At 38.6% G+C, this 24,203-nt stretch overlaps 1 protein-coding gene across 8 annotated transcripts in view; it reads right to left on the bottom strand.

Annotated features, from left to right (window-relative positions):
* Positions 1–787: 787 nt before the first annotated feature.
* The window catches only part of LOC143644201 (NXPE family member 1-like), a 32,928-nt gene continuing 9,512 nt past the window's right edge, over positions 788–24,203 (bottom strand). For all 8 annotated transcript variants that reach the window (XM_077112859.1, XM_077112862.1, XM_077112866.1 and 5 more), the window contains 4 exons: positions 18,710–19,443; positions 10,778–10,839; positions 4,677–4,889; positions 788–4,008 (listed from right to left, as the gene is read on the bottom strand). In XM_077112859.1, the coding sequence (XP_076968974.1) occupies positions 3,473–4,008; positions 4,677–4,889; positions 10,778–10,839; positions 18,710–19,443 (1,545 nt within the window). In that variant the 3' untranslated portion in view covers positions 788–3,472. The remainder of the gene's footprint in view (positions 4,009–4,676; positions 4,890–10,777; positions 10,840–18,709; positions 19,444–24,203) is intronic.

Genomic DNA, 24,203 nt, shown 5'->3' with positions numbered 1-24,203 from the left:
GCATAAGGTGATGCGGTACCTTTAACTTCAGCAGACTCTCCCTGCTGGGAGCATGGTTGAGACACAGGAGAGGTTGTAGGCTGGCTTTAATCACTTCACTTTTCCAGATCCTGGGGTCTGAATTCCTTGAGAGAGGGAATCCACCTGAGCTGGGCCCCACCCCTCTCCCAGGGAAGGCACAGAATCCGAACACTCAAACAAGCTTAATTCTGCCTATGCTTAGGCAAGTTGGAGCCTGAGAATCCCTGCAGCTGTATCTAAAGAGTAGTCAAGCAATGGAAACACAGCCACAAAAAAGAAAATGAAAAAGAAAAATCCTTTTCAGAGCAGGACCCCAGTTACTTGGCTTTGCCAATCAAGAGCTTAAGTTGGTATGTTGCTGTGTGTATCTTCAGGTCCTGTGTGCCCCCTCCTTTCCTTCAAGGCCCAGAGCCTTTCAAGTATTATGTGCTATCTGATCCCAAAAAACCTCTGGTTTTTTTTTTTTTTTTTTACTTTTTTCTTTTTCCGTCAACCCTGCCCCCTCTGCCCCAGGGCAAAAACCCACAACCTATGCTTTTACTTGAGGTTTAGCTGAGCTGGGGGCCTATTTTAATAGTCACAATTTGTTAGCTAATTCCACAATTGGAGCTTGGTTGCACTCAGCCCCTGCTGCTAGTAAAGTCCCTTTCCTTTCCCCTCTGGGAAGCAGCCTGTTGGGGAGGGGCACTGGTCACTGTGGCTTGGGAACTCACGGTTCTGGGTGGGCTCATAGCTGGTCACTGACGTGGCCCCAGAAGTTGTTTTGTACTGTTCTTGGCTGTTTACTAGCTGCTCTGGAGGATGAACTAAATCCCACACTCCGCTAAGCTGCCATCTTAGCCCTGGCTAATCTTAGTAATGCATTTTAAAAATGCTCTTTACCTAGCAGCTTTATTGCTTTGCTTTTCATATTAGGTCTATAATCTCTCTGGAGTATTTTTTTTGTGTGGATAGTGTAATGTAGGAGTCCAATTTTATTTTATTTTTGCCACCTGGAGGTCCTATTTTCACCTAACTATTTATGGACATGGCTGTCCTTCCTTCACTGTTCTGTAGAGCTCCATTTTCATGAATTAAATGTCCATATGTGCAGGATTTTTTTCTGTTCTTTCTATACTGCTTTGTTGGTCTTCGGTTTGCCTTCACACAAAAACTACACTTTCTTAATTCCATAGCTTTAAAATAAGTCTTGAGATTTGGAAAAGTAAGTTCTGCCAGCTTCTTCAGAAGTGTCTTGATTATTTTTGCCTCTTTACATTTCCTTAGAAAGCTTACAATCATATTGTCAAATTACAACATATACACACACATTCTCTTCCATTTTTTATTGGAATTATATCAAATCAATATGCCTGTGTAGTCTTTCAATTTGTGGATATATCATATATATATATATCTCTTCTGTAATTTCTTTCATTAAAATTTTATAGTATTTGGCATAGAGATCTTGTGTATCTTTTGTTACATTTATTCTTAATTAGTGAATTACTCAAGCCTTTGTTTTTAATAGTTCACTAAACTCTATTTTTTAATGCCATTTTATTGAGATATAGTCACACACCATACAAACCATCTGAAGTGTACAATCACAGGCTCACAGTATCATCATATAGTTGTGCATGCAATGCCATGAACAATTTTAGAACATTTTCATCACTCTAGAAAAGAAATACAAATAAAAAAAGAACCCAAATTCTCTTATAACCTTATCCCCCCATACAGTTAATCATGGACATTCTCCACTGCAAGATTCACTGTTATTCATTCCTGTGTTTTAACCTCCAACTCTCCTTCTGGTTCCATATATGACTCTAAACTTTCCTTTTCCACGACATTCACACACTATTCAGTACTGTTAATTATTTTCACAATTATGTGCTACCCTCACCTCTGTCCATTTCCAAACTTTTAAATTAAACCTAAACATCCTGCACATATTAAGCAACCAACCGAGCTGTATTTTTTAGCTGAGTCCACATTTCTGAACATATGGCATGTTTTACAATGATAAAGATTTTAAAAGATACATGTACGCTTGTTCAAAAAATGCCAAATTTCTAGCATTAGATGTAACAAAAGGTCTTCATGCAGAGATACTATACAGTTTTAATGTGATGTCTATTTGGCTAATGCTCCTGTGAGGGAAGCTTGATTTTGATATATTGAGCTTGCGTTGGAGCCCTGTTTCAGCTTGTTAGGCTGCTGAAAGCAGATACAATGAAATGAGTTGCTTTACAACAAGAATTTATTAGCTTACATTTTGAGGCCGTGAGACTGTGCAAATAAAGGCATCATCAAGGCAATGCTTTCATCCTGAAGATAAGCTGCCAGTGATTCCTGGCTCCTCTGCCTCACGGTAAGGCACATGCGCCACCTGCTGGTCTCTCACTTCTCTTCCAGGTTTCATAGCTTTCAGCTTCTTGCTGCCATGGTTCTCTCTCTGTATTCATCTCATTTATAGAGGACTCCAGTAAGAGGGTTAAGATCCATCCCGAATGAGGTGGGTCACACCTTAACTGAAGTAGCCCCATTCAAAGGTCCTCTTAAAATGGGTTCACATCCATAGGAAAGGATTAACTTTAGAGCATGTTTTTTTTTTTTTTTTTTTTGGTTATATACAATTTCAAACCACCACAGGCACTGTGCTAGTTTGAAACTTTCATGTACCTTAAGAAAGCCGTTTTCTTTCAGTTCTGATCCAATCTTGTGAGGCCAAACTTACTGTGTAGGGTGGAACCGTTTGATCAGTTGTTTCTATGGAGACATAACACACTCAATTGTGGGTGTGACTTTTTGATTAGATGGAGATGAGACTCTGCCCATTCAAGGTGGGTCTTGATTAGTTTACTAGGAACCTTAAAAGAGCCAACATAGAGGCAAACATTTGGAGATGCTTGGAGTGTTAATGGAGAATGCATTAGACACAGACATTTGGAAATGCGGAAGCCCCAGGAGATGCCAGAACCTGAGAGAGCTGACAGGAGTTAGACAGGAACTAGGGCCCAGCAGACACCACTTTGTACCTTTCCATGAGATGCTAAGCTAAGAGATGAAGCCCAGAGTTTTGCTCCAGAGCAGTTAAGTCAGGACCCACAGAGACTGTGGCTTGCAAGCTTAAAACATTTACTATCTGACCCTTTACAGAGACCTGTTTTTAATTTCTTTTATCCAAATAATGTTATCAGGTGAGAAGCTTTCAGTCGCAAGTAGCAGAAATTGTGACCTGATGCTTAAAAAATAGGAATGTTATTATCATATATAGGCAAGCTCCAGGCATGATCATTCTTCAGGCCTGGTTCTCTTAGCTTTCTGTCCTCTTTTGGTTTACTTTGTTCTTAAGTGACCACCCTGCACAGATAGATACCTTTATATTTTATTTTCTTTTTCCCTAAAACAAATGAAACTTATTTGTTTGCAGAGATGGTTCCTGCTGATTTTCTATCTTTATCTTTTAGCAGATGTAGTTTAAGAACATGCTAATCTGCTGTCCAATCACATGATCGGGTGGGTGGACATTATTGGTGCCATATGCAATGGTCATGTCCCAGGCATCAATGATACCCACGTTGAGATCTTGGAGAATATCCTTCATGGTAAGATACTGAATGTAGCCATGGAAGTCTCCAAACCTCTCTGTTTCTGTATGCATCTCCCTGATGTTTTCTGTCTTAAGGATCACTTTAGTGCCTGGGCTTCTTAAGAAAAGCCGTTCAATAGCCTTCCGGATATTGATGGCTCTACGAATGAAAATGTCAATGGGGAAGGGTCTAAAGTGCTGGCCAAGGGTGATGACAATGGCTGTGTTTTTGTCTCCTGTTATCCGGTCAATTTCCCGAGGGATATAATCCTCATCTATCACAGAATACAGCTGAAGAGTTATAAAAGGATAGCTATGTTTTTTCCACTGAATCTGAGTATGTTTTTCTGCATCCAGAAGCAAGTGTTTCTTAAAAGGTCCAGTTCCATGAAGATCAAAAAATTTTAGTGCTGATAAAAAAAAAATAGATCTTTTAACTAGGAGACAATGATTAATATTTTCAAAAGCAAATCCTATCATTTAAATACTCATCGACCCAGATTATTTCTGAATGGAATATTTCTGCCTCCTAGGGTAGAGCACCAGTTCATATTTAAATGTCAATTAACATACAATGTTTTCCTTGGAATTTATAAGGAGTAATAACTTTTCTTATGAAATAGGAAATAAAATTTATTTTATTTTATTTTTATTTTTAAAATTTTATTATTATTCTTCACATGGGCAGGCACTGGGAATTGAACCCGGGTCTCTGGCATGGCTGGCAAGAGCTCAGCCACTGAGTCACCATTGCCTGCCCAGGAAATAAAATTTATTTTAAATAAAAAGGCTCCTGATGGTTTGGAGGTTTTATGGATCCCAGAAAAGATCATGCTATTAAAGCTAATTCATTACTGTGAGTGTAGATCTATTGTGGGTGGGACCTTTTGAGTAGGGTATTTCAGTTCAGGCATGCCCCTGTTGGGTCTTAATCCTCTTAGGCCTTTAAAGGCTCAAATTCAGAAGAGTCAATGAAGTTGTAACCAAATGAATAGCCCGCAACAGAGAGTAGAGACCTCTTTCAAAACTCTTTATAACTCAGCCAGAGTTTCTAAAACAATATAAAATTACTACATACTTTTTACAACTTTCGGTAAGTAGTAGATCCACTGACGGAGCGTAGAGTCTCCCAGGAGGTAAACGAGTTTTCCTTTCAAACATTCATTTATCCTGATTGTATTTAACTGAGTCTGGTTGCAAAATGTTGTCATCCACCTTCCTTTCAAAGAATAACCACTGGGGACAGGAATCTTCATTCCAATTTGGCATTTCTCTTTTATCACTTCACTCTCTGGTAACAGAGAAGACTGTAGTAAGTGATTTTATTGGCGTAAGTTATTTTGGAAACATCCAAACTTCTTTTTTTGTACTTCCCTTTCCTGGTCTTTTCCTTTCTTTCTCTAAATGCTATTTTCTACCTCCTTCCCTTCCTATTCTTTGATCACCAGCATCGTTTTGGGCACATGTACCCATTCTTTTGAGAAATTTTGAGTCATTTTGACTCCTTCCCTGTTCCTTTTCTACAAAACCTGGCCATTAGCTAAATTTTTATAGTCTTTTCCCCCCCATTATTACTGATTTTGTAGTAACTTAGACACTTGTCTCTAACCTTAATAACATTAATGGTCTGCTAGCTGGTGTCCTTGTATCAAATAACCTGCCTTTGCTCCGTTTACGAAGGAATCATCTTAAATTTTCCATTTTTTTTTTAAATAACAAAATATAATGTGTACATTTTTAAAACTTCAAATTGTGTAAAATATCTAGCTTATAATTAAACTTTTAAAAATAACACTTTGCTAAGAGTGGCTTGAAGTAGCCATCACAAAAAAATACTCAAAACTTTCCATTAAGTTCTATCAGAATTAAAGACTCTATTGACACAGTCTACTTTCCAAGGTATCACAGGTAGCAGTTTGCCATATATTCTGCCAAAACATAACAAAATCACTAGATTTCTCACTTGCTGTGTTTCTTCCGACTGTGCCACCATGACTGAGCTAACACCTTGTATTTAGGGTTTGTTACACCAGCAATCCTAAACTAATACCACATTCTATAAACACATTTGAATGCTGAAAATAATAGTGGCTTTAAAACGATACAGGTTTATTTCTCCCTCACATAAAAGCCCTACAGTGATTAGACAGGGCTACTATGATGTTGCATGGTGTCAGGGACTCTGGTTCCTCTGTCTTGTAGCTCTGCCCTTGTCAACATATGTTTTCAATCTCATGATCTCTCACGGCTCCTTCATCTCCCACCATACACCAGTAGGAAGGAGAGAAAAGGAAGGGGAGAGCATGTTGTTACACTTTTATGGGCATGACCTAGAAGCTTCTCATTTATCTTCCCTACAAATTCCTGGCAAAGATCTAGTCATGGCCACAACTCACTGCAAGGAAGGCTGCGACCTTTAGGTGGTCATGGGTCCAGCTAAAATTATGGTGTTCTGTACTAAAGAGAAATGACTAAAAGGAAAGGACATTGAGGGAATGCTAGCAATCTCTGCTTCTCCCTTGTGCGTAGCCCTTTATGGGCTGTGTAGTCTGGTTGCCTGTGTCCACAGAAGAGTCATCATTATATGTTTGTCTGCACAGTTGTGGGACCTATTTTAAATTATGTGACCGGTAGATAAAGTGGCATATTCTGCTGCTGGCAGAATTGTAAGTTGCAGCTGGAATCAAGCCATTAAGTCCTGGGGATGTTGCTTGCTAAAGGGAATTTTCATAATGCTGTAAGTTAATTATGTGGAATTTCAGTGCAACATGATTGGGATTCTATGAGGCTTGGTAGGATTCCACCCTGGATGGTTGAATACCATGACCCTGGGGACTTGAAAGCTATGCTTTTCAATTATCCCTCATCCTAATATGTACTGGCATCTTTGGTGAGAAGATGGCATTTGAATTTATTATTGTAAACCATATCTTGTATAAAATTTATGTATCAGAGTATTCATTTTGCCAGGTGTCATTAGTTTGCTCTACAGGACTATTTAAAATACATAACAAATTAACTTTATGGTTATCCTTGCATGTTTATTTTGCTTAAGAATTTACAATAAGCTTGAGTATTTTTAACGGTATGTGAGTAATAGCATTAGAATTTAATTATATTTATTTATTAGTTTAGAGATCATGGTAGGCAGACTAATGACCCCTCCCAAGATGTCCATATCCTAATTCTCAGAACTTGTGAACATTACCTTCCATGGTAAGAGAGATTTTCCAGATGTGATTAAGGATATGGACATTAGAGTGGGGAGATTATCTGTGTACCCAGTCTAATCCCATGAGTCCTTAAAAGTGAAAGAGGAAGGTAAAAGAGTGGATCAGAGAGATGTGAGGTGACAACTTGACCTGCTGTTGCTGGTTTTGAAAATGAAGGAAAGAAGCTACAAAGAATATGGGTTGTCTCTAAAAGCTGAAAAAGGCAAGGTAATGGATTTTTCCTCTCCAGCCTTCAGAAAGGAATGTAGTAGTCCTGCTGACACCTTGATTTTAGCTCACTGAGATTGGTCTCAGATTTCTGCTCTACAGAACTGTTAGGTAATAAATTTTTGATATTTTTAAGCTACTGAGTTTTTTGTAGTTTGTTACAGTAGCAATAAAAAACTAATACAGACATAATTAATATCTTTTCAATATCATGTGATCCCATGCAAAAACAAGGTATTTTTCCTCTTTATTTTGGTTTTATTTTATATCCTTTAGTAACATTTTAAATTGTCTTTCTATAGATTACACACATTATGTTAAATTCTGAATTAGCTTTATAAAGCATAGAGTGGATCATATCATTCTTCTCAGTTGGTCTGTATGGCTTTTGAAAGCCTCTGAATAAATGCTAGAATCCTTAGCATGGCACTTGAGAACCCCCAAGACCTAGTTTCTTCCTCTCTTTTTGGCCTCATCTTTTGCTCCATTCCACCATATGCTCACTCCCACTAGCCTATCAAACAAACTTCATGATAATTATGCTCATGCTAGAGTTTTCAGATAAAGATACAGGATTCCAAGTTAAATTTGAATTATTTTTTGACAAGGAATAATTTTTTAGTATAAGTATGACCTATGCAATATTTTCCCTTTATATTAGTGTGTATGTGTATAGGCAGTTAGAGAAAACTCAAATTTTGTGGGCATCCTGTATCTTTCTCAGCTAAATCTGGCCACTTTTAAAACCTCTTTCTAAGGTTGCTCTTTCACCTCATGTTCTGACTATATAAACATCCTTCAGGGCTAACTCAATACCAACTTTAATATAAACCCTCCTGCCTTTTTACTTTCTTCACAGAGTTGTTAGTTTGTATGACTTAAAGACTGCAAAGTTGAGGAACACTTATTCTTTTTTATTTGCCCTTAATTTCTCCAAATGCCCTCTGTTTGAGCTATTAGCCCCTCAATAAACATTTGCTGAATGAATTAATACATAATAGGCAATAATTCATTATGAATTAAACTCAATCTCATATGAAGGCTATTGGTAAACCAAGATGGGCTATGTAGCAAGTTATTTTAAAGCTTAACTAATATAAGCATCACTCTTTCATAAGTAATGTGGCTTTGTGCTTACCATTAAAATACATTTAATAAAATGGAAATTCCATATAAAAATTGCTGAGAGCATCAACTAAAAGGAGGTTATACCAACAGGGAAATAGGAAGCCAAAATCAGGTGCAGTCCCTCTGGAAGGCAGTGTGGTGGCTCCACAGGAGGCTAGAGGTGGGGTTGCCGTATGATCCTGCATGATCCCGTAGTTAGGTGTATACTTGGAGGAACTGAGAGCAGGTACACGAATAGACAGTTACACACTGGTGTTTGTAGAAGCAGTGTTCCCAAATTGCAAGGATGGAAGAGACCTAAGGATACACGCACTGAAGAATGGAAGGAGGAACTGTGGTGTATATACATGTGCCAGTTTGAATCTGTGTATCCCAGAAAAGCTAAGCTCTTTAATCCTCATTCAATATTGCTGGGTAGGAGCTTTTTGATTGTTTCCATGGAGATGTCAGCCACCCAATTGTGGGTGGTAACTTTTGATTAAATGGTTTCCATGGGGATGTGTCTCCACCATTCAAGGTAGGATTTGCTTACTGGAGCCCTTTAAGAAGGAACTATTTTGGATAAAAGCTTTAGAGCCCACGCAGTCCAAGACTTTTGGAGATGAAGAAGTAAAAAGTCCTTGGGGGAGTTTCATGAAACAAGAAACTTGGAGAGAAAGCTAGCAGACATCTCCATGTTCTTCATGTGCCTTTCCAGTTGAGAGGGAAACCCTGAACATCATCGACCTTCCTGAACTAAGGTTTCTTTCCCTGTGTTCTAGTTTGCTAGCTGCCAGAATGCAATATACCAGAAGCAGAATGGCTTTTAAAAAGGGGAATTTAATAAGTTACAAGTTTACAGTTCTAAGGCTGAGAAAATGTCTCAATTAAAACAACTCTATAGAAATGTCCAATTTAAGGCATCCAGGGAAAGACACCATGGTTCAAGAAGGCTGATGATATTCAATGTTTCTCTCTCAGCTGGCAGGGCACATGGTGAACTTGGTGGCATCTGCTGGCTTTCTCGTGGCTCTACCAAAAGGGGTCTCTCCAAAATGTTTCCTCTTTTAAAGGATTCCAGCAAGCAACTCCACCTTCAATGGGTGGAGACATACCTCCATGGAAATCATCTAATCAAAAGTTACCACTCACAATTGAGTGGGCAACATCTCCATGGGAACAATTAAAATGCTCCCACCCAGCCATATTGAATGAGGATTAAAGGACATGGCTTTGCTGGGGTCCACCACAGATTCAAACTGGCACACCCTGGATGCCTTAGATTGGACATTTCTATAGCCTTGCTTTAATTTGGATATTTTCAAAGCCTTAGAACACATAAACTTGCAATTTATTAAATGCCCCTTTTTAAAAGCCATTCTGTTTCTGGTATATGGCATTCCAGCATCTTTCAAACTAGAACAACATACATGGACTATTCAGGGGCTGCAAGAAGAAATGAAGTTGGGAGGCATGCAATTAGGTGAATGAACATTGAGGACAATATGTTGAATGAAATAATCCAGAAGAGAAAAGACAAATGTTATTATGCCTCACTAATATGGACTAACTATAATGAGCAAACTCTGAGAATTGAATTTGAGAGCATAGATTACCAGGAGAAAAGATTCTGTCTTTCGTTGTTCAGATGTGGCCTCTAAGCCAACTCCACAGATGAACTTACTTAGGTAGGGCATGACTACCAGGGGTGTAAATCTCCCTGGCAACATGGGACTAGACTCCTGGGGATGAGCGTGTCCCTGATATCATGGGAGTAAGAAAGCCTTCTCGACCAAAATGGGGAAGAGAAATGAAACAACATAAAGTTTCTATTTGACAGATTTCAATTAGAGCTCAGAGGTCTTTCTGGAGGCTATTCTTATGCAGTGTATAGACATCCTTTTTCAGTTTTTGGTGTATTGGAATAGCTAGAGGGAAATACCAATAGCCTTGATTCTTGAAGATGACTTAATAATTATAGAGCTTTTAAAGTGTAACCATGTGATTGTGAAAACTTTGTGACTGACACTCCCTTTATCCAGTGTATGGACAGATAAGTAAAAAAAAAAAAATACATAAAATACATAAATAATAGGGGGGAGGGAGGATTGGAATGTTTTAGATGTTCTTTTCACTTTTATTCTTATTTTTGTTTTGGAGTAATGCAAATGTTCAAAATCTATTGTGATGATGAATGCACAGCTAGGTGGTTATACTGTGAACCACTTATTGCAAAACCTGGATGATTATATGGTATCTGTATATATAAAATATCTCAATAAAATTGCATTTAAAAAAATGTCCCTGCTTTGAAGTTGTGGATATTCATCAAAGAGGTTTGCACAGTGCCCCATGATTGGCTTTAAGAGATGGACTCCCATGTTTAATAGTGAAAACAGGATACTCATATTTTCCCTTTTGAATAAATCAAGATGAAATCTGTTATAAACAGAATTTGAACTAATTCCCTGGAATTGATTTCTCTCTTCAAAATACAAGGTGATTAACACCACAGAGGCTGCTAGGACCTGTGCTCCAGGACAACTATGATACTAGAATTAATACTGATAGACGTTCCCATAAAAGACCATCCAGGCCAAGCAACACGTTGCATAGGACAGAGGAGACTTACTGTTACATTCGGAGACATCAATGCCTTTAAGAGCCTTCATCATTTCGACTCCCACATTGGACCTTCAAAAAAATTGGACAATAAATTAGCCTGCTATCTTTTGATACGATACAGGTAACATGAAATACCTGTTTGTGTATGAAGGATGATTTTTAATTTTCAACAACTGAGAACTGTTATTGTGGCCATAATATTGGGCATGATTTGGGAAGACAGTCCAACCGGCTGAAAGTATTTGAAATCCAGGCTAGTGCTACATGTATCTGCCACATGCAAAGTGTCCTGAAATTTTAGATTCAAACTATATCTGCAAATTCTGTTTCCTCTTTTGCTCCCAAATCACCAATTCAAGTTCACACTTTCTTTTTCTTGTATTACCATAAGCCTCCAACTGACTAGCCTGTATCAGTTTTATCTCACTTTAATCTTCAACACAACCACAAGAGACCCCTTTCTAAATGTAAATGCAATTGCCTCACTGCTTAAAATCCTTTGTTGTTACCCCATCACTTACCTTCAGAGTCCAGGCTTCTTACCATGATGTGAGGCCTCTTATCACAGTGCCTCTGGCTTCTCTCTTGATCCATGTTTCCTGCTATGTTTACCTTCAAATTTTCCCAGAAACTTGCTTTCTAAAGCAATGTAAACCTTATGAAGAGAGGTAATGCATTTGCCTGGTCCACTGGTGTCTCCCTAACATATACCAAAGTGCCAGCAGAGAGTAGAGTTCAATCTGATGGATGAATAAATACATATATTCTATTTCTTTACTCCAGTGGATGAAAGATGACCTAATTCTTCCCACTTCAAAGATCTTACCCTTTCTGTGATCCACATTTTTTTTTCAAACTTTTATATGTGTGTGTATATAAATGGGGACAGGAAAACAGGGGTGAAGTGGGGAATGGGGCTAGGTAAACCAGTTAGTCAGGGTTCTCTAGAGAAACTGGGTTAACTGGAGAGATCTGTAAATATAAGAATTATAAAGGTGTCTCATGCAAAGTGGTAATGGAAGAGTCCAAAATCTGTAGGGCAAGCTGTGAGGCTGGCAGTTCTGACAAAGGGTTTGGACAAACTGTATGGGAGAGGCTTGCTGGCTGAAGAAGCAGTGAAGGAGTCTTCTCCCTTAATAGCTTCCAAATGATCAAATTATTTCATTGTGGGAGATACACCTTAGTTAATCTCAGATGTAATCAGCCATAGACACAATCAACTGACAGATGATTTAATCAGCCAGTCATGAAATATCCTTGCAGCAACAGTCAGGGCAGTGCTTGCCTGACCAGACAACTGGGCATAATCATTTGGCCAAGTTGACACCAGAACCTAACCATCTTAGTCCAACCTCTGTCAACTTGGTAGCTATTATATACATCACCTTGAAACACGCTTACTTTCCACATAGAACACAATACCATACATGTTTTGCCTAACAATACTCTACTGACTTGCATTCAACTGGAAACACACTACATCTCTTCCAGAGTAGCATGCAAGTCCTTAGGTAACATTCACTCTTAAAATTCATATCCTCTGACTTAAATATTACAACATGAATAATACAACTAATTCCATATGATAAGAGGAAAACAAAATATTTGCTTATGTACAAACATACTCATAACAAAACAGGGAGGAAATATTCGTACAATCACAGTCATTTTTTTCTGTAACTAGTCATGTGGTTGTAGTTCATATTTATCACTACCTTCTTCTACTACTCATTCTCTATTCCCTTTACCCTCAGCAATCACTTCAGCTGGTCATATTTCTTTGCCAGGTGGGGGACCCAAACCTTCATTCCTGAAGTTTCTGGGCCATTGGTAGTCCTGCCTGGATTTGTTTGTTGCAGTTTTCCATTGACTTTAATCACAGGGTATGGTAGCCGTAAGAGATGCCTTAGGGATCTCCTGTATTTCAGGAAAACTCTTCTTTATCTCCATTGTGTAGCTGCATCCTATTTCCTCTTGAAAGTCAGGATCAATTAACCCAGACAGAACAGTAATCCCCTTTTGTGCCTGCTGATTCAATGGCATGAGAAGCCCAAAGTGGCCAGGTGACAGTCAAAATTTCCAGTTCAATGGAATCACTGTTGTGTCTCCTGGAAGGAGTACTCCTCCTTTTGGAACTAAGACCTGTAGACCAGTAGAGCTTAAGGTTTCAGGGACAGGAAGCAAAAATTTTCCTAGTGGATCATTAAGGGTGATAGTGAGTGGTACTGCTCCCATACCCACCCTTTGATTCCTGGACCCATGAATCCTGGCTATGGGAGAAACAGCACCATAGGGTAGACACTGATTCAGAGCATACATAGCCTTGTGGAGAATGCTGTCCCAGTCCTGCAAGGTATTGCCACCTAGTTGGCATCATAATTGGGTCTTCAAAAGGTCATTCCAACATTCTGTCAACCCACCTGCCTCTGGATGATGGGGACATGGTAAGACCAGAGAATTACATGAGCATGTGCCCAATCCCAAACTTCACTGGCTGTGAAGTGGGTTCCTTGATCAGAAGCAATGCTGTGTGGAATACTATGATGGTTGAAAAGGCATTCTGTAAGTCCATGTATGGGAGTTTTTGCAGAAGCACTGTGTGCAGGGAATGCAAACCCATATCCAGAGTATGAGTCTATTCCAGTTAGAACACATTGCTTCCATTTCCATTGGATAGAAGTGGTCCAATGTAATCAACCTGCCACCAGATAGCAGGCTGATCACCTCGGGGAATGGTGTCATGTCAGAGACTGGGTGTGGGTCTCTGCTGCTGACAGACGGGCATTCAGCAGTGGCCATAACCAGGTCAGCCTTGGTGAGTGGAAGTGCATGTTGCTGAGCCCATGCATAACCTCCATCCCTACCATCATGCCCACTTTGTTCATGAGCCCACTGGGCAATGGTCGGAGTGGCTGAGGATAGAGGATGACTTGATCCACAGGACAGGTCATTTTATCCACTTGATTATTAAAACCTTCCTCTGCTGAAGTCACCCTCTGGTGAGCATTCACATGGGACACAAATATCTTCAAGTTCTTTGCCCACTCAGAAAGGTCTACCCACATACCTCTTCCCAGACCTCTTTGTCACCAGTTTTCCAATCATGCTCCTTCCAAGTCCCTGACCATCCACACAAACCATTAGCAACAGCTCAGGAGTCAGTCATTCTGCTTCCAAGCAAAATGAACAACCAGGTGCACTGCTCAAAGTTCTGCCCACTGGGAGGATTTCCTGTTACCACTGTCTGTTAAGGATATCGCAGAATGGGGTTGTAGTGCTGCAGCTATCCACTTCCAGGTAGTCCCTGAATATTGTGCAGAACCATCTGTAAACCAGGCCCGAGTTTTCTCTTCCTCAGACAACTGACTGGAAGGAATTCCCCAAGAAACTATAGCTCTGGTCTGGGAAAGAAAAGGTAATGTGGCAGGAGTGGGGATCATGGACATTTGAGCCACTTCCTCATGTAACTTACTTATGCCTTCAGGGCCTGCTCGAGCCCTATCTCTAATAGGGTTCCACTTCCATTTTATGATGGAGTGCTGTTGTGCATATTTAACTTTATGGCTTGGTGGGTCAGACAACACCCAGCTCATGACAGCAACTCAGGTCTTATGGTAACTTGGTAGCCCATGGTTAAGCAGATGGTAAGGCTTTGCTACAAAATCCTAAGGGTCTGTGTTTGTGATTCTCCTATAGGGGCCTGCCAAAGGCTCCAGACAGTATCCCTATTTGCCATTGACAATTCCAGCACCATAGGATCTGCTGGATCATATGGCCCAAGTGGCAGAGCAGCTTGCACAGTAGCCTGGACCTGTCACAGAGCCTCCTCTTATTCTGGTCCCCACTCTAAACTAGCAGCTTTTCTGGTCACTTGGTAAATGGGCCAAAGTAGCACACCCAGATGAGGAATATGTTGTCTCCTAAATCCAAAGAGACCAACTAGGCATTGTGTTTCTTTTTTGATCATAAGAGGGGCCAGTGGCAACAGCTTATCCTTCACCTTAGAAAGGATATCTTGACATGTCACAGACCACTGGACATTTAGAAATTTCACTGAGGTGGAAGACCCTGTATTTTTGATGGATTTATCTCCCATCCCCTGACCTGAAAATGCCTTACCAATAAGTCTAGAGTAGTTGTTAGTTCTTGCTCACTAGGTCCATTTAGCACATCATCAATATAATGGACCAGTGTGATGTCTTGTGGGAGGGAGAAACGATCAAGGTCTCTGTGGACAAGATTGTGACATAGGGCTGGAGAGCTGATGTACCTAAGGCAGGACAGTGAAAGTATACTACCGGCCTTGCCAGCTAAATGCAAGCTGTTTCTGGTGGTCTTTACTGACAGCTATAGAGGAAAAAGCATTTGCCAGATCAATAGCAGTGTACCAGGTGCCATGCAGTGTTGATTTGCTCAAGCAATGATACCACATCTATCAGTTGTCATCACATGAATTCTGCCAACTTGGGATCTGATCATCCCCACTGTGTTTAAGGATTCCAGCTCAGTAACAGCAGTTTCCTGACCTATGGAGAAGGACAATTACAGAACTCTTCAGGGATGATGGAGATAGTCTCACAAATTTATTTCTCAAGGTTCTGGTGAAAGATGTGTCTTCTGGACACTCCTGGAGTGTGTGAGCAGGTCTTCCACTCTAATATTTCCATCTCTCTTGGCTTCTGAATCGCCTCACCTACATTATACCACGGCAGTTCTGGCATTTTGACCATGGATAATGTTGGCCACCTCTAGGCCCATGTTTTAACCAACTATCCAAACAATAGTTGGTTTGGATACGATAGAAAGGTATATCCAAACAATAGAAAGGGTTAATTGCCCTTTCTAACCCCTTGAGCTACAATACTGAATGCAGAATCTCTGCTTAGTAGGCCCATATCAATAAATTTAGCTTGATCCAACCTTATATTCTTTCCACCATTATCCCACACCCTTAATATCCATTCCCACACATATTTCCCTGATTTCTATCTATATAGATTGGAAAAAAACTCCCGCAGTTCTTGTGGAGTATGGTGTACCTCCTCATGGGCCACACTTTGTACTTCACCTTTTGGGACCTGTTGGAACTTTAGTCTAGTTATAGGTCTTTAAGAAAAGAGGGGTAGTGGGGATGAGTCATGAAAAGAAACAGAGGTATCTTTAAAGCCAAATACCAAAGGCATTCCATTTCAGTTTCATCCGGTGAAACAGGATTAGTCATTCCAGACAAAGGAGTAAGGGCTGTTTCCCAGGAGAGGTGGTTTCAGGATTAGCAGGCAGTGAAGGGTTAATTTCATTAGGTGGATGGTTGAACGGCAGACTCCTCTGAGGAGACCAGAAGCTGGGAAGCTGTTTCCTCAAGGCAATCCATTACAGATATATCTAGCAAAGGCTCAGCAGATTACACAGATGATCCTGTCTCCCTATCGCCATCATTATCAAGTTATATCTTACCATCCCATGTTTCAGGACCCCATTTTTTTTCCCAATCAAAGCCCTTACCTTAACAGCAGACACCCTGCAAGATTGAGATTTTAGTTTATGCTGTAAACTTGCTACTTGCACAGTGAAGCTTTGTGTCTGGTTTTTCACAGATCTCAAGTCTGTGACCACAGAAAATAAGATTTTCTTTCAGAGCACATATGGAAATTTTTACATCATTCACACAGCACTTAAGTTTCAAATTTGAAGCCTTCAGCTCATCCCTTTCTCTCATCACTGTATCCACTGTATCTAACAACAGCTAGCCAACATCATTATACCTCTTAATTCCACAAAACTCTGAAAAGGTGTCAAAAATATTATCAGCCAGACCCTTGCCTCATATAACTATACAATTAGCAGAATCTAATAGTGATATTTTGAGTATCTCTTTTGCAAACTCATCCCATGGACAGTCAGTGCCATCTTGATTATTGAAATAGAGTCATTAGTGCCTCTGAGTCTAGTCAGAGTAGAAAACCAATTGTAAAAACCTGCTTTTAAGAGTCTGTTTCTCAAGAACCACGTCTGATAAGTTGTATTAGTCAGGGTTCTCTATAGAAACAGAACTAACAGGAGAGATCTATAAATATAAGATTTATAAAGGTGTCTCACACAATTGTGGGAATGGAAGAGTCCAAAATTCATGGGGCAGGCTGTGAGGCTGGTGGCTCTGATGAAGGATCTAGATGAGCTCAACAGGAAAGCCTCGCTGGCTCAAGAAGCAGTGAAAAAATCTTTCTTCTCCCTTAACAGCCTTCAAATGATTTGATTATCTAATTATGGGAGACACGCCTTAGATGCTCTCAGATGTAATCAGCCACAGATGCAATCAACTGACTGATGATTTAATCAGCTGGCCCTGAAATATTCTTGCAGCAACAGTCAGACCAGTGCTTGCCCGACCAGACAACTGGGCATAATTATCTGGCTAAGCTGATACCAGAACCTAACCATCACCGTACCTGATTTTCTGCTCTGGAAAGGATCAGCATGTCTTTCATTGCTTCTAAGATTTAGGTACAGTTAGTGGGTAGGAGGAGATTAGATGAACTGCACCATCAGAGATAAAAAGGAAGAAACAGAAACCCAAGTGTGCTTCTACTTGTTACAGAAGGGAGTCAAGGATTATGGATCAGGAACCCAAACTTGGATAACTAGGTAAAATTCTGCAATGCATGTTATTTTTCCATTCTTGCAATCCATTCTTTGTATCCTTTTAGCAATTAAAATATTTTCTGAAACCTTAAGGGAAAAAGACTGTAAACTTGGCTTCAAAAACTCCTAAGAAAAGGACTGCTGTGAATCTAGCATTACACTCTTTAGCCAGTCTCTCGAAAAGTGAATCCCAAGGAATAAAATGGACGGTGGACAAATGGAAAAGGAAAAGGAAGTGGTCTGAGCCCCTGAAGCTTACTGAAGTTAGCAAAGGAGCAAAAGCATTTGGAAATGATAGGTAGTCCTGGGGCTTGGCAAGAAAAAGACACATGGGTTCTACGATTTGTGTTGACCAGAGGCATGATAGTTACCTTTTCAAATTTTCTAAGGTACCCAGGTAGAAATTCTAATAGTTCAATCTAAATAATAAAGTGTTTTCCAGCTTAGCAGAGAATAAGGAGACCAGGGAGTGAACATCTGTTTATAAACAAGGGGAGAAATGCATGAGATTCATGTGGCCATAGCTGATAGAAGAAAGACGCTCAGAACCAGTTTGTGGAGGTCTGTTCAGTTAAGGGCTTCCAGGAATCAAGAATACATAACCTGGGGAGTATAAAAGATTCCTCCAACCTGAGCAGTACATACTGAGGAATATTTGATCATGATATCAACCAGAGATGACCAGGAGGAGTTGGCTTTTTGGAAAGATTGCATACTTAGGTTGCAGAGTGGAGAATGGATTACAGAGGACACAGTTGGTGGGAGGGATACCAGTTAGGAAGTTGATACAAGTAATCTAGATAAGTGATGATGGTCTGAAGTTGAATAGTAACACTAGGCATTGGGAGAAACAGATGGATGAAAAAGATATTTAAGAATCAGAATCTATAGACTGTGATATGATGGGGTAAATGAGCGTGGATGTTACCCTACACTGCTCAAGGCATTCATTTGTGACGTAACATCTCTTAACACACGACAAAATATTTCTCTATGGAACATATTTTGTGAAACCTATCTACAATAAAAGAAACTCTAAACCTAAAAATACTAGTTACCATGGAAAAGTACAGACACATACATTATAGATTTTCACCTTGAGCAGCCTTCTGTTAGTGAACAATTCAGAGAAAATGTAAACCTTGGCAGTGGAAGCCATGAATGGGGTCCTATGAAGATACACATTTGAGCTGAACCTTGAGTAGAGGGGGAATCTGAAGGGGTCATGCTCAATAATAATTAAAATGGGCACTGTAGTTCTGCTTGTAAGTACTCTCAATAGATCTAAAAGTATATTTACCTATGGAAAAGGCTTTTTTCCTTGACAGTAAGATAGGAAATATTTTTGTCCCTGGTGGACATATGAGTCAGTGCAGAACAGGGAAAGTGTTGAGGCCTCACACAGTAGAAGGTTTCTTGGTCTCGTGTGTCAAGGTACTGACACAGTTCAGCACTTGTGTTTAGGGTCAGGCCACATTCAGAGCGGGCCTGGAAGGTAGTGTTGGCAAACAGGCCTGTGAAGATCACTTTATCATAGCCTTGGTTCCTCGCCCTCCAGAGAGCTGATGCCCCTTCACTGGGGTGGATGAGCAGGAGAGACAGAGAGACCTGGCCCGCCCAAAACAGAGTGAAGCTGACAAGGTAGGTGCCATTGTTGAAGTCTGTCACCTTTCCTGAAGCGCCTGCATTCAGGGCTGGGGAAGACATCCTGGCTCTCAGGAAGTCACCGCCATATTCCTTCTTACGTCCCAAGTGGTCCTTCATCTCCAGCAGGATGTCTAGCTGATCACCCCTGCAGTAGGTATCTCGAGGGTTGAGGATGGTGGCTGTGCTGTGGGCTGCACTGGTGGTGGTGTTCAGGTGGGTGAAAGGTCTGGGTGGGATCAGCTGGTCAAGTTTCTTCACGATCTCCTTTATTCTCAGATCCATCTCTGTTAGTGACCTTAGTGGAGTCTTTGGTGTTTTAGAATGTGAGTACTTCATGGATGTATTCCAGTGATGCAGGGAGACAGGTAATTTTAAAGCAGACCAAAACTGAAATGACAAGGAATGTGACAAACTATTAAATGAACCTGTCCCTAAATCAATCCTTCTAAAGCACAAATCTATTGGGCTCTCTTCCCTGCTTAAAACCCTTCAATGACATTTTCTTACACTGGGGGTAAAGTCCCACCTCTGTAGTATGACTTCGTATTGTGGCCATTTTTAAAATTTTCTAACTAGGGACAGATTACTATGCTTACTATGAGTTTGAATATTTATATATGTGTCATCATCACTATCATTTAAAATTTCCAATAGTTTTACCCAAATATATTATAGCTAAATATATGGAATCTAAAATATATAGCCCAGAGAACACCCATGAGTAATAACTTGATACAGGTGCATTTACTCTTCTTTTTCTTCTGCACCTGACATCCTGTCATCACTAATTTCTTTGGATTCTGCCTCTATATATCTTTTATCCATGCCTAATAGTCTTTTCTTCCCCCTACTGTATCATAGTTCAAGTCATCATTATTTATCCCCTGGATTAGAACAGTCACCTCCAGGGTGAAGAGTCTATCTTCAGTCCTCTTTTCTCTAATTAATTTTCTCCATTGTAGCTAAATCAATCCTTCTAAAGCACGAATCTATTTGTGTCTCCTCCCTGCTGAAACCCCTTCAATGGTATCTCATTATGCTTGGGATAAAGTCCATCTTCTTAGTATGACTTCATGCTGTGGCCTCTATTTAACTTTCTAGCTCTTGCCACACTCTCTCTTGCACTCAGTTTTAAAAGACTAGCTCCTCTTATTTTTAGGAGCTGACCTTCCTTTCTCTCAGTTCTTGCTCTTTACTAATACTTTTTCCTCTTCCTGGATTTCTCACCACTTCTACATTTTCCTTAAAACTCCTAAACATCTGTTAACTTCTAATTTAGAAATCACTACAACCTTTGTGCTCACATCTTATATTTTTTACACTAGACAGTGCTGGGTAACAAAAATGAACAAAAATAGATAAGAGGTATGAGATTTGTAAGGGAGGGACAAACTGTCGTGTTTTTTCTTTTGTTCTGTATTTTATTTTACTTTTTGCAGATGTTGTGATTGTCTATGTAGAAAACCAAACAAAGTTAGCAAATTGTTAGCATAAGAAAGACAGAAAAGAGCCGGATCCTATATAAACCTACAAAAATCAATAGCATTTCTCTATACCAGTAATAATCGACAAGAAAATAATAGGAAAGTAGGCTCTTTTCAAAATTACAACTAAAGATATGAAGTTTCCATGTATTAGCCTAATAAAAAAAATATATATGCCCTTTATGGAGGTATTTTGAAACTCTTTTAAGGACACAAAAAACCCCACAATGAGTGAAGAGCTGTATCACTTTGAAATGTTAGAGCATTTAATATTATAAAATATTTTATTTTCCCTTAAAGTAATTTAAAAATTCTATGTATTTCTAAATACATAGAGGGAAAAGGAACCTAATTAACTGAGTCTAAAATTTTATAGAGGATAATAGTCTGTGAATAGTAGGAATTTTAAAAGAATAGTACTCTTATGAATTATAGTAATAGAACAGTATCGTAGAAGTGCAATATCAGAGACCAATCAAATAGAATAGATACTCTAGAAACAGCCCTATTTATATATGGCAAATAGTATATAATAACAGTACCATCACAAATCAGTAAATTATATCTAGTATATTGTGTTGGGAAAATTGTCTCATCATATAAAAAAATATTGATAGATTCCTATCACATGTTACATACAAAGGTCCAAATGAATTAATGAATGTTAATGAACATTAAAGCTACAAGCATAATACAAAGAAATGCATACTTTTTTTTTAATGTTCTCAAATCAGGAAGTACATTAGACCTCCAAAAGCATAAAACATAAATGAAAAAGTTTCTATATCCAATTATTTCAAAATTAAAAGTTTTGGGTGGGCTACGGTGGCTCAGCAGGCAAAGTTCTTGCCTGTCATGCCGGAGACCCAGGTTCGATTTCCAGTGCCTACCCATGCAAAAAAAAAAAAAAAAAGAAATTAAAACTTTTATTTAATAAACGGCACCAAACCAAGGATAACAGATACATGATATACTGTGGTAAATTTATGTAACATCTAAAATATTCAAGGAATTACTATTTAAATGCACTGAAAATAAAAAAAAACCAAAATGTCAGTAAATCCAATTGATAAACGGATAAAGTACATGAATTGAAAAGTCAAAGAATCTGGGTATGTATTCCAAAGAAACTCTCATCCAGCTGTACCAAGAAAACACATATAAAACTGTTAACATATAATAGCGTGCATTAGGAAAGGAATGGATGCAATTTACTAGGAAAGTGTATAAGTTGAACTTAGTATATGCATATAACAGAATACATGCAGCTATCAGAGAGATTATGAATTTGACTTAGATAAAGCAGCATGATTAGACCTCAAAAATCAATTTTTAATGAAAAAAAGTAAAGCATTTATGTAAATAAAGTAAATACACATATTAACATAGCATTATACATCTTTCAAGGCCACACACATACCTAAATATATATGTTGCATAACAATTGGAATGCTATGAGGATTAAATACTATGGAATGGATGCCTATTGGAAAAGGGAATGAGAGGATGGAGTCGGGAACAATTGTGAAAAATGCTCAAGTAAACAAAAAAATAGATCAGCTTCAGGTAAAGCCAAATAGCTTGTAACAGACTGACTCTCCTTCAGATAATAATGAACAAAATTCAAAAACAAGAAAAGCCCCCAAACTACCTGAAGGCTATGGAAAGTGAACAAAAGTAGGCACATTTTGGAGGGGAGATGAAACTGGGAAGAAGCAGCCATTAAGAGGTGAGTTTCCTGTTTTTCGCAATATTAGCCTGAGTGAAGGCCACAGGAGCAGCATGGAGTGGCTAAAACACCAACTGAAACCGTTTTTTTCTGGCCTAAAGAACTTGAGAACAGAGATTATTGCAAACATAGTCACTGGAAAAAGAGGGGAGCCCCAAGAAGGAGAGAGCCAGAAAAAGGCACACACACATCAAATTCTGAATATGAACTCTTCTCAAATCTCTAAGTGACCCCTGAAACACAAGTATGGGGTAGACACAAAGCAGTTTGCATTTAAAGCTAAAAGAACTCAACTGACATTTGAGCTGCTGCCGAGTACATGTGAGACAGAGTTCACAGTTTAAGTCTAATCAAGTTTAATTGCCTGCCACAACAAAAACATCAACACACTTCTAAGAAGTTTAACAGAATCCACAGTCTCCACAAGATGATGGTCATGATGCCTAGAATATAATAAAAATTACTCAACACAGGAGGAACCAAGAAAATGTGCTCTTTCTCAAGGGAAAAGACAAGTCAATGGAAGCTAAATTTAATGTTGAAATTGTCAGACAAGGGCTTTTAAACAGCTATTATAACTATGCTCAGTGGAGAAAAGGGAAATATAGTGTAGTGAATGGATAAGGTAACATTTTAGCAGAGAGATATATAGAAGACACAAAGGAACCAAATGGAAATATAACAGAACAAAATAATATCTAAAATAAAAAATATATCTCAACTCGCTCAGCTAAACTGACTTTCTATTTCTTAATGTTCAGCTAGTATTACAACCTTGTTAATTATGTTTGGACCTTACATATATTTACTAATTTTAGCTCAGTTTGATTCGTAAGTTTCTAATAGAGGTATAATACAAATTCCAACAACTGTGCCTGTATCAATTTTAACTTGATTTCATGGCAGTGTTTACTTTTCTAAGTTTGGGTTCAATTGCTAGGGGCACGTAAATTCATGACTATTATGTCTTCCTTGTAAATTGCTTGTAGGTAGCATCTCCTTTTATTCTTATTTATGCTTTTTTCCCTTAAATTCTCCTTTCTCTACTTTTCAACCTCAGTACTTCATACCAGAAGTCAGTGTAGTAAAATTTTTTAGGAACTCAAATATAAGTTGGATATTTTATAATAAGACAAACTAACCTTCATTTATAAAATCCACATGCAAATTCTCAGGAACATATAAGCACTCAGGGACAATTTTGCCTGAGTCCTTCTGAAAGAATCTACTTAACAGAATGAGCTTCAAAGAACTTAATGACTAGAGACTTTAATATACTAATTTGTAGTGAAATTAAGTATATATTTACTTAAGTTTAAGTGATGCTTATAAGGAATATAGCATGCAATGGCAGTGATAATGAAGATAAAGTATATATAACTATATGGGGAGAGATATGGAATATAGAAATAAGTTGCTAATTGCCTTATAGTTATTAATTGGAGTGAAAAGATAGTCCTTCAAGTCACACATTGAAGAACAGGGAAGTCTGGGGGAAAAGAAATTAAAGAGATTACAAGCTAATTTTTTGCTAATTATAGGGACCCAACAGAAATTACCTGAGATAAAAAGGGAAGGTAAAATAAAGGGCTTACTACGAAGGCAAACATGAGAATAAGGATATAAACTTTCCTAAATTACAACCACAACTACAATAAATAAAAAATAGAAAGAGCAAATAAAATAGACTATGTAAAACAAGAATATATATAATTATAAGATAAAAGAATAAGTTGGAACTGAGGCCAATTTATGATATTTAATAAATATTAATTGGCTTATATCATCAGTTTAAATGTTTTCAGATTGATTAAGAAAGTAAATTTACAAATTATTCTGTATACAACAGACATACTTAAAGCACAGATTCAAAAATGTTAAGAGAATAAAAAGATGCTACTCAATGGTGAGAGATCAAATGCTTCCCCCTAAGA

This window comes from Tamandua tetradactyla, chromosome 8 (genome assembly GCF_023851605.1).
Source record: "Tamandua tetradactyla isolate mTamTet1 chromosome 8, mTamTet1.pri, whole genome shotgun sequence".
In the NCBI taxonomy this organism is placed as follows: Eukaryota; Metazoa; Chordata; class Mammalia; order Pilosa; family Myrmecophagidae; genus Tamandua; species Tamandua tetradactyla.
The sequence above is the reverse complement of the archived record's forward strand: the minus strand, read 5'-3'. Positions and strand labels throughout refer to the sequence as shown.